The 12,116-nt window shown below is 40.2% G+C and overlaps 1 protein-coding gene across 1 annotated transcript in view; it reads right to left on the reverse strand.

Moving 5' to 3' along the window:
• The window catches only part of CTDP1 (CTD phosphatase subunit 1), a 202,139-nt gene that overhangs the window by 90,068 nt on the left and 99,955 nt on the right, over positions 1 to 12,116 (reverse strand). Inside the window, exons 6-7 of the mRNA XM_073632797.1 lie at positions 7,412 to 7,585; positions 4,429 to 5,490 (exon numbers count right to left, since the gene is read on the reverse strand). Of these exons, the coding sequence (XP_073488898.1) occupies positions 4,429 to 5,490; positions 7,412 to 7,585 (1,236 nt within the window). The remainder of the gene's footprint in view (positions 1 to 4,428; positions 5,491 to 7,411; positions 7,586 to 12,116) is intronic.

The raw sequence follows: 12,116 nt of genomic DNA on the forward strand, positions 1-12,116 counted from the left end.
AACAGTTCCATTGGCAGCCATACATGCCCACGCCATGACACTACCACCATCATGCTTCACTGATGAGGTGGTATGCTTTGGATCATGAGCAGTTCATTTCCTTCTCCATACTCTTCTCTTCCCATCACTCTGGTACAAGTTGATCTTGGTCTCATCTGTCCATAGGATATTGTTCCAGAACTGTGAAGGCTTTTTTAGATGTTGTTTGGCAAACTCTAATCTGGCCTTCCTGTTTTTGAGGCCCACCAATGGTTTACATCTTGTGGTGAACCCTCTGTATTCACTCTGGTGAAGTTTTCTCTTGATTGTTCACTTTGATACACATACACCTACCTCCTGGAGAGTGTTCTTGATCTGGCCAACTGTTGTGAAGGCTGCTTTCTTCACCAGGGAAAGAATTCTTCGGTCATCCACCACAGTTGTTTTCTGTGGTCTTCCAAGTCTTTTGGTGTTGCTGAGCTCACCAGTGTGTTCTTTCTTTTTAAGGATGTTCCAAACAGTTGATTTGGCCAAACCTAATGTTTTTGCTATCTCTCTGATGGGTTTGTTTTTTCAGCCTAAATGATGCCTTGCTTCACTGATAGTGACAGCTCTTTGGATCTCATATTGAGAGTTGACAGCAACAGATTCCAAATGCAAATAACACACTTGAAATGAACTCTGGACCTTTTATCTGCTCCTTGTAAATGAGATAATGAGGGGATAACACACCCCTGGCCATGGAACAGCTGAGCAGCCCATTGTCCCATTACTTTTGGTCCCTTAAAAAGTTGGAGGCACATATACAAACCGTTGTAATTCCTACACTGTTCACTTGATTTGGATATAAATACCCTCAAATTAAAGCCGAAAGTCTGTAGTTAAAGCACATCTTGTTTGTTTCATTTCAAATCCATTGTGGTGGTGTGTAGAGCCAAAAAGATTAGAATTGTGTTGATGTCCCAATATTTATGGACCTGACTGTGTGTGTGTGTGTATAATATATATACATAATAATAATAATAAATATATATATATATATATATATATATATATATATACATATATATACACATATATATATATATATATATATATATATATATATATATACACATACACACACACACACACACATAAGTTAGGTCCATATATTTGGACACAATATTCATACTTTTGACTCCGTATGCCACCAAAATAAAATTAAAATGAAACAATCCAAATTAATTTTAACCACTTCAGCCCCGGACCATGTGGCTGGCCAAAGCACTTTTTGCGATTCGGCACTGCGTCGCTTTAACTGACAATTGTGTGGACGTGCGACGTGGCTCCCAAACAAAATTGACGTCTGTTTTTTCCCCACAAATAGAGATTTCTTTTGGAGGTATTTGATCACCTCTGCGGTTTTTATTTTTTGCGCTATAAATAAAATACAAAAATAGCAACAATTTTGAAAAAAACAAAAAAAAACAAAACATGAATTTTTTACTTTTTGCTATAATAAAAATCCCCCAAAAACAATTTTTTTCCTCAGTTTAGGCCGATACGTATTCTTCTACATATTTTTGTTTAAAAAAAAAAAAAAAAAAAAAAAAAAAAGGTCGCAATAAGCGTTTGATTTGTAAACGCTATAACTTTTGCGCAAACCAAATAGGGGGTAGTTTTATGGCATTTTTATTGTTTTTTTTTTTTTTTTACTAGTAATGGCAGCAATCAGCGATTTTTATCATGACTGCAACATTATGGCAGACACATCGGACAATTTTATCACATTTTTGGGACCATTGGCATTAATACAGCGATCAATGCTAAAAAAAAAAAAAGCATTGATTACTAAAAAAATGTCACTGGCAGTGAAGGGGTTAACCACTAGGTGGCGCTGTAGGGGTTGTGTCCTAAGGAGTGATTCTAACTGTGGGGGGGGGGATGGGCTGTGTGTGACAGGTCACTGATCACCGCTCCCGATCACAGGGAGCTGTGATCAGTGACTGTGTCATTAGGCAGAACAGGGAGATGCTTGTTTACATTAGCATCTCCCGTTCTGCAACACCGTGAGACGATCGCGGGTATCCTGGCGGACATAGAGTCCACGGGACCCACGATCACGGAGCTCGCCCACCTCTTAAAGGGCCACGTACAGGTACGTTAATCTGCCTGTACGTGCTCTTCTGCCGCAGTAGGTCTGCGTGAGGCAGTCGGGAAGCGGTTAAGTGCAGACTCTCGGCTTTAAATCAAGGGGTTAAACATGAATATCAAGTACAAATTTTAGGAACTGCAACCATTTTTATACACAGCCCCCCCATTTTCAGGGGCTCAAATGTAATAGGACAAATGAATATGATCATAAATTAAAATGTTCAATATTTTGTTGAGAATCCTATACTGGCAATGACTGCCTGAAGTCTGGGACCCATGAACATTACCAAAGACTGGGTTTCCTCCTTTCTGATGCTTTGCCAGGCTCTAACTGCAACGGTTTTCAGTTGTTCTTTGTGAGTCTTTCTGCCTTTAGTTTTGCCTTCAGCAAGTGAAATGCATGCTCAATTGGGTTGAGATCAAGTGATTGGCTCGGCCATTGCAGAATATTCCACTTCTTTTCCTTCAAAAACTCCTGGGTTGCTTTTCCAGTGCGTTTTGGATCATTGTCCATCTGTACTGTGAAGCACTGTTTTGCCGCATTTGGCTGAATCTGGACTGACAGTATCTCTCTAAACACAGCAGAATACATGCGGCTGCTTCAGTCTTCTATCACACCATCAAACACCAATGACCCAGCGACACTGGAAGCCATGCATGCCACCGCACATTTTTTACATATGAAGTTGTGTGCTTTGGCTCGTGAGCTGTTCCAAGCCTTCGCTAGGGCTTTTCTTCCGGTCATTCTGGTACAGATTAAGTTAGTCTTAGTTTCATCCTTCCAAAGAATGCTTTTCCAGAACTGGTCTGGCTTTTTTAGATGTTTTTTGGCAAAGTTTAATCTGGCTTATGAATGGTTTGCACCTTGTGGTGAACCCTCTGAATTTGCTCTTGTGAAGTCTTTTCTTGACTGTAGACTTTAAATGATGCACTCACCTCCTGGAGAGTGTCCTAAATTTGTGCCTGTGTCCAAGTATATATATGGGCCCAAATATATATATTTATTTTTTTTTAAATAACAAAAACTTACCTGCCTTGTGCAGAGGGTTTTTACACAGCCCCCCATCCTTTTTTGGGTCTCCTGTCGGCGCTCTGAGCTCCTCCCCCCTACTGAGTGCCCCCATAGCAAGCTGCTGCACACAGAATGTTTTTTACCTTAATGCATAGCATGTGCATGAAGGCAAATAACCTTCAGTCCTAAGAACCATTTTAAGAAACTGCAGATTAGTGCTCTTCCTGAGTTCCACCGCTTTTCTTACATGAATGGTTTGTTTTAATCAACTTTTAACATTTTTTTTATTATTAAGCAAAATCTCATTTTGACAAACTATTTCTTAAAAAGGAATAAGATGCGGGAACAGAATATTTATAAATAAGCCAGCAGATTCTGCTTTGAGCAGTGATCCCTGTAGGCAGTCTTAGTTTTTTTTTTTTGTCACTTTGGAAATTGCAATGCAACTTCACCTACCTCTAGGACAGTGAAATGGTTTAGCTTTTCTGTCCCAAAACAAGCATGCTGCATAAAGTCAAGAAAAGGCTGCAAGCATAACGGCCTAATTACACAGATTTTTAGCTCTGCAATAATGTCTAAACCATTGAATAAGTCATGTCTAGTGTACACTGACTTTTTGGACAGGTTCAGGTCGAGATTATGTGATTTGCTTTATTACTTCTATACAAGTCAATATGAATGCTTAGCAAACAGATCTCAAAACATTAAAAACAAAATGAACCATGTGGGTGTTAATACTGTGGTCACTGACACCAGCGGGTTAATATTACCAGGCCTTAATATTGCAATTACTGATACCAATGTGGGCGTTATTGCATCCACTAACACCAATGCTGGCGGTTACTATTGTGGTCAGTGACACCAATGCTGGTGTCGCAGCATGATAAAAATGATTTGGTACGGAGGTGCATCACACTTCATGAATGAGTTGCCTAACTTGTTGAAATGCACTTCAGCATTTGAAAACTAGCTGCTGTTGTGCCGCCTGCCGTAAGCGTCAAAGGGAGCGCATGATTTTTCTACAATTTTCAAGTTGAATGCCACTGATCTAAAGGAAGAATTTTAATAAGGCATTTGATTTTACACATTAAAACAATTGTGCACAGCAATTACTCCACTTCTAGGACTACACGAATGTCATAAGTTAAGTAACAAGCTTTCATGTCGTCTGTAGCCCTCCTTTCTTGTATTGCAAAAATAATGTAAAACAAGTCAGCGTCAGGTGTCTGAAATACAATTAGCCACTGCCCTGCTTTATAAAGGCATGCTTAAAGCTTTGCAAAAAACAGTAGTTCACCTACCTGCCCTTGCTGCAATAAGGTGAGTCACTCGGTTTGGTCCGTCCTCATTTAAAACCAGTTGTTTGCTGATCTTTGAGCCCAGAGCTCTGGCATGATAGTATTCCCGTGTCCTCTCAATCGGAAAGTTTGTAGGATGAAGGCCACTGAATGCAATCATTGTGTTTTCCAAAACTTTGCTTTTCAGCTCTGGCACTATTTTACGAATATCAGGAGCCTCCTCCAACTCTTTTTTCAGGAATCGATCATACTTTGCATAGTAATCTGTGTGTACCCTAACAAGAATCTCCTCAAGGTATATTAAATGATCATCTTCATCCACATCATCACCATCATCATCATCCTCTTCCATACTCTGATCTAGTGACTCTCCTACTGTAATACCAGATTGTTCACTATTTTGGGACTCAGTTTCTATCTCTTTCTTGTCTGTACAACCATTACCCAAGTCACAAAGGCTATCTTGATCCACCCCCTGAACTTCTATATTGTCCTCTCCAGTAAGCAGTTTATCTTTTGCTTCCAATGTCAGTTTTTCACCACTGTTATGGTTCTCAGTGCACGGTTTTTCAGGTAAATCTTGTGTGCTGGATTCCTGTAACACACCAGATTCCTGGTCTAAATGTTTTGAGTTTTGACTTTTTTTACATTCATTTTCACTCCCAGGTGAAGGAGGGGATGGTGTTTTCCTATTTTCAGTCTCACTATCACTATCACTGGAAAGGTCAAAGTCTAAGTCTTTTGCAGCCCCAGTCTTTACTAGAGATTTAGAAACTACCGTCCTTTCATCCTGATCAATAGGTGGCTTCACTTCTGTTGGCTGTGTTGAATCCTTGCCATCAGAAATGCTGTCAGTATGCCGACTTGACAAAGAGTCTTGTTCTTGTAGTCCATCACTAGCATCAGACTCCAGTTTAAGATTGCTGCTTGGAGGTTCACCATTAAGTTCTTTACTGGCTTTCCCAAGTCCATTGCTTTGTTCCTCTACAGGTATGTCCTTGGACGGACCAGAAAACTGTGTAGGTGGTTCAGATGTCTGCACCGCACTAGATTTTGGACAGCTTACTATTCAAGAAGAAGAAAAAGAAAAAGTCTGCTTACATAAAATATTAAAAGGGCAGTGATAATAATGTTCTAAAATAGTTTCTTTATTTCTCAGCATAAATGTGAAAAAAGGTACAAGTTTTATGTACCATCTCCCCTTAAAAGACATGGTCACCTTGCCTCTCCAACCAAACACACAACTTACCTACTCCCCCTTGCTGTTCCTTCTTTTGTCACAGCCAGCATTGGAAATCACCGGTGTATGCAACAAGGGGGAGGCATGCCGTCATTCTGTTAGTCATGTGACAGTGCACAGGCCTAGCGATCAGCTGCTAGGCCCAAGCACTGTCACAGGTGAGAAGGAAACATGCTTCCCCATATTCAGAAATGTCAGATAGTGTTGTCAGCTGTGATGGAGGAAGGAATGTCAGGGATTAGCGCCAGCAAGATAATTAAAAGGGCCCCTGACAATGACAGTGTTGCCTGTCCTGCATTTGTGAGATGACCATTTCTCTTAAAAGACAAATTATAGACCAATTAAGAAGCAGAATTTTTTTTTAAAAGCAGCTGAAAAAACTAACACAGTAAAACACAAAATATACAATATGTTTGTGTATAAGTAAGTAAAATTACATAAAGAATATTGGCAATTGCATTTTTCATGATACAGACTCATTGAATTATGATGGTTGGCTTTCAGCACTGGGTGCCTGACTCTACTTGATTTTACTTGCCTGTAAATTCCTTGGAGTGCAGTACAGGATTTGCTGGGGCTGCCTGAAGAGCATACTCATAACCCGGCCCACGTCGTGAGATTTAAGTTGTTTTTTTTTTTTTAGCAAGTAATAGGGGTGATTAAAACAAAAAGAAAGGGTCCTTCTCCTGGACTGTACTCCAAGATAAAGAATTTACAGACAAGTCAAGAATCCTACTAATCTAATCGTACAGTGCAAGACATGAATTAATAGACCATGAGACATACCCAAACAATACACTGAAGTGTGGGTAACAACATAGTAAACAGAACTGCCCACAGGCCTACGCGTTACTGCACTGTCTACCTAAAAAGAATAAATGAAAATAAGCTGCTATAGTGAATTCACGTGAATCAAGACATGAAACCATAGCAAGATTACTACATCTGTGGCAATTATCATTAAATTGAGAATTAGTGAAAAATACCTCACACATTTTATTTGTTTCTCCATTATTAAATATGCTGAGTGGGAATTAATGGATATAAAATTGATTTGCAATTTATTTTGTAATCAGTGTGGTTTGAAAAATACGTGGGTTAGTATTTGTGTTTTATTTGATTAAAGTATAGGATATCTTCTTGCAGTGTTATAGGATCAAAGCATCATCTATAAAATGGGGCAAACAGAGACTTAAGGGGGAACTTCAGTCCCCTTGATTGTGGCTATGCCCCCTTAACTGCCATTTTCAATAATCCTGAGCATGGGCAGATGGAAAAGAGGTCCAGGACTTCCTTCATTGTGTCATGCGCAATAAAAGACACTTATGCGCAGATGTGCCGAAGGTGCTAGATATATTAGCAGATTTTAAATAAATAAAAAAATGTAATCCAAACTCCAGCTCACACTTTACAGCAAGCTGTTTTTACCCCTTTTGGTATAATGGTTTTACATGAATAGAAGCTGATCCTTGCAAACTGATACATTTGGAAGATAGCTTGCTCTTTCAAAAAAAATTACTTACTGGCTGGATCCTCAGATGAAAATAGAAAGCCCTAAAAAAAAAGAAAACTAATGCAGCCATCACATCTAAAAATTGGTAAGCTGCAATAAAAAAAAAGAGCTTTTTGGTTTAATAACTTTACAGGCTAGCACCTTGCCCAAAAAAATATCAAAGAAAACACCCAGCATAAACTATACACTGGTTCACAAAAGTACTTTATACAAAATAAGAGTCAGTTACTAACTTCTGTTCTTTATCTGTGCCTCCCTGGAACCAGGAGGGGCATTGATGTCCCCTGTGCCTTGAAAGTAGACATACTTTTTAACTGTAATTAAATTAGGTGCAAATTTCCACACATCTTCTCGATCGTCTATAATGCAAACCATGGAGTCCCCACAAGGAAAAAGATTCCTGAAAAATAAAAAGGCAAAATATTACAAACATTTCTATTTAAAAAATGCCCAGTATTGAACACAACAAAAATCTGACTCCTTCAGTGTTACAAAGGAGATTAAAGCATTTTCCCAGGCAATGAAACCAGTCTTTCAAAAGAAATGTTACAATATCCTGATACCCTTTCCTTCAGCTACCATGGCAACCTGCCAGCACCTCTGCAAAGCTAACATTAGTATCCCTAAACAACCTTCTGCTTAGAACTGCAACCATGGCAGCAGAAGTGAAGGTGGTAGGTTGAAAGCAAAAACATTTAATAAAGTAGTATGCAAATCTAACTGATGTAAAAAGTTTTAGTTGCACAAACAAAATGTAGCTATAAATATCCCATCTTTCAAAATATACTTACATAAAAGTTGCATCTTAGCTCTTTTGGCTTTTGTATCCACTATCACCATCCACACAAATTAGGCATCATTCCCAAGGCAGCAGATCCGCTGCCTCGCAGCCCGCCAGCTCAGCGGGAGATCTCTCCGTTGATCTCCGCTGAGCCGGCGGATGACAGGTCCCTCTCTACTCAGTGAGCGGGGAGGGGCTTGTCCAGCGCCGCTGCTGCCTATGGAGATCGGACGAAAACGGACAGCATGTCCGTTTTCATCAGATCTCACCTGATCCGATAGCGACGGATGCGAACGTAGGGGCATCTGTCTGCTTTTAGCGGATCTGACCGGGTTGAATGTCAGCGGACGTGTCCCCGCTCACATATGTCGCTCTATAGTCTAGCATGGAGCGTCCATTCAGGTCCGCCGTCAAAACTGACAGGCGGACCTTAACGGTCCGACCGTGTGAAAGGGGCCTTAGGGGTGATAAAAAAAAATTTGTAGGTCAAAACTAAAAACAAACAAACAGTCTATATGTGGCCACGTATTCAATAAAAAAGGAACATTGTTTCAATCCATTTTAATTAGTTTTATAAACAATTTATACAAATACGTATACATTCACATACTTTACTACTATAGCTATACATATTGTCCTGTATCCCTAACAAAAGGCCCCAATTTTTATTATATTCATCTATCTTCCTTTTCTATTCCCTTATCCTTTTCACAGGACATTTGATTGTTTGTGCTCTTTTCTCTACTAATCTGTTCTTCTATACATTGTATTTCGTTCAATTCACAAAACCACTCCACTACTGTAGGACTTTTTATTTTTCGCCATCTTCGGGCTATTACTGTTTTGGCAGCTGTTATATGGTGAAGGCTATCCATTTTTATTGATTATATTGACCCTGGTATTATAGATAATATTGAGACCTTTTACGTCTGGTTGTATTTCAATACTTGATACTTTCTGATATATTTCAAATATCCTGTTCCAAAAATCCTTCACCTTATGACACCCATTTTCTTTCTTGATGTTTAACTGCTACCGATGCTTTATTTATTACTAAAAATGCTTTATCCCATTCAAAAAAGGAACATTGTGTGTTTAAAAGATTTTTCCTTCTATAAGGCAGACTTGAAACAAACAATTCTGTTATCTATTTGTTTTTATTTTGCACAGATATTGCAATCAAATCTCATGCAAATTATAAGAGTCTGCCTGGAAAGAATAAATATTAGGCTCCTTTTAGAATGGGTGCTCCGATCAGGTCAGTTTTTTTAGGCAGACCGGACCAGAAGGTCCAGATTATCCCTATGGACAGGCAGGTGGACTTGTGTCTGTTGACACCCACCTACCTCCAAGTTTGATAAAAAAAAAATAAAAAATAAAAATAGATTAAAATAAAATTAAAAAAAAAAGGGAGATGACTCCATTCACTTCCGTTTGGCAGAGCACACTAAAAAGGTAGCCAGGTGTAAAGAAGCTTACAAACAAAAATCCCCGGCTCACACATTACAGCCAGATTAGACAGGATCCAAGGAACCTATGAGAATGTATTTGGAGTGTGGGAGCAAAGCAGAGCAGCAGAGGACACAAACTTCAAGCATATAGTGTAGTGCTTTGACCAGGATTTGAACTGAGTAACTTAGAAGTGCTAACCACGAAACCACTGTGCTCTCTATAAATCATATTGGACCATATAATTGGACTCAATATATGTATTGAGGTGTATATGTAGGTGTATGTAGTAAATAATGAAAAATGTCAACACAGTATACAAGCAAATCAAGTAGAAGTGTGGGCATGGAGACAGATGGGGAGTGAGGTGCAAAGCAATATCAATGGGGACAACAATGAAAGGGAAACTGATGAAAAATTAAAAAAAAAGAACAAAACCAGACAAACAGTGACATGTGAACTCTGTTGCACAGGTGTAAATGTATTGTTGTCCTCATCAATATTGCTTTGCACCTTACTCCCCCCATCTGTCTCCATGCCCACACTTATACTTGATTTACTTGTATACCATGTTGACTTTTTTCATTATTTACTACATACACCTACATATATGGTTGGCTTCATGGGTATCTACCTCATTACCAGATAGGTCTATAATATTACCTGACTGGGTCATACACTCTATAGACCCTTTACATATATACTACACATTTGGTTGGTCTTCCTAGTACATATTTGACTACTTAGATATAACACTTTTGTTGTAGCTGCAAATCATGTTGGACATTGAGGGACATCAAAAAAGGTCACACTCTTTGGGTCCCATGTTATGCTTGCCCTCCATCTGTCCCCCGGTGGGTCTTTAGTGGTTCCTTCCCTTCAGCTCCCGGACTAGAATTAATGGCTTTTGAGACGTTGGCTTGATCCATATGCGAGTATGGGATCTCTTTGTGTGTAAGGTCCCCCATGTTTGCTGTATGGTATTTACTTTTAGGTTATACCTTTCGCACTGACATTTTTATTCTGTAGATACATTGCCCTTACAGCTACTTCTGAAGAAGCGAGCAGCGACTCGCGAAACGCGTCATTATTGTACAATTCTAAATATATATGTGGCTGCTTGGCAATAATGTGTTTTATCACTGCCAAGTGGTTTGGCACCTCTGTTCATGCATTTCATATACGATGAGTTTTATACAATTTTAATAAATTTATAAACCGTGTTTACTTTGTATACGCTCATTGGCCTTTCCGTGCTCACCTCATTTAAGTCCCATGGGCGTAATTCTTCTTTGTTCCCTGCAAGTATAGGACCATTTCTGCAAGTGCTGCCAGCTATGGAAGTACATTTCTGGAATGTAAAACAGCAGACGGTGCTGGAACGTGAAGTACTGACCAGGACCAGATCTGCGCTACCTCTCTTGCCACAATTGGATTTCTGGTTCCTCTCTAAGGCCACTGCTGTACAGTTGTCTAACTTAATCTGGATCAGATGACCTAAAGTCGGGTAGTCCAAACAAATGCTTGAAGTTCCAGAATATTGATCAGGAGATTCCTCTGAGGTCCAAGAATCTTGCACTAATTACTCTAGCTCAACTTGCTAACATCTGCTGTGAAGATCTTCCAGATCATAAGAAAGGACTTGACACCAGAACAGGACTCTTGAGGCACTAAGCTAGGGACAAGAAGGTTGGTGGCAAAAAAAAAAGAAAGTTTGGAAACTGAACAGGTTGGAATAGAACCCCCTGAACTGATCCCCATGGGCAACAGGACAATGATGCCATCAGGGATATAAAGAGAAGATTCACTAATCTGTGTGGTGGCAAAGGCAGGTTGGAAGCATTGAACCAGAATAGGGACTGGGAGCAAAACTCTAGCTTGCAGTCCCTGGGAATCCCCTCCCGCATTCAAGGTGCAGGTTTTCTAAGTGGTCAAGGCTAATAGACATTGCCTTTCAGTTTTGTAAGTGGGGGCGCCCTCTCATTTTGAAAATTTTGGACTGGTTACCAGATTGGAAATGGAAGGCTGAGGAGGAATAAAAAGTCTCCTCTTGGCTATGGAGAAATAGGATTTTTCATAGCCTACTCACAAGCAACTCTTTACAGACAGAGTCACACTAAAGTATTGTCATGGCTTTGGACCCAGAAAGCGCTCAGCAACTACCTTTTCTCAGTACATACAGGTCTGGAAAGCACCCACAATGCAGAGTAGAGGTCGACCAATATATCGGCCGATATATTAGCCTTTGAGAAATCGGCATCGGCTGATCATTATGCAAATTCGGCCAATTTAATCGCACCGTGCCCCGTCGACCCACAAGTGTTCCTCCTCCCCTCTCCACTAAGGATGAGCTCCGGCGTGTACGCACAGGCCACGTGAAAGCCCACCAGAAAGTCAGCACTGCGATGTGCTAATCACAGGCAGTGAGACATTGTCCCGATGCGTGGCTGCAGAGATCGGAAAATGTCTCACTGCCTGTAATTAGCGCAGCGCCGACTTCCTGGCGGGCTCTGCACGTGGGCTTGTGTGAACACGCCGGAGCGTATCCTTATTCCCCACACTCCACTGGCAGAGCGGTGCTTGACAGAGCCGCTGAGTGTGTGAAACTGACACATGTAACTAAATGCAGAGACAGACCAGCTGTCAGAAATTCAGCGTTGATGTCGGGGGTGGGCGGGACGGTGGGCGGGACCCAGCAGCTATCAAAC

Source organism: Aquarana catesbeiana, linkage group LG05 (assembly GCF_042186555.1).
Source record: "Aquarana catesbeiana isolate 2022-GZ linkage group LG05, ASM4218655v1, whole genome shotgun sequence".
Classification (NCBI taxonomy): domain Eukaryota; kingdom Metazoa; phylum Chordata; class Amphibia; order Anura; family Ranidae; genus Aquarana; species Aquarana catesbeiana.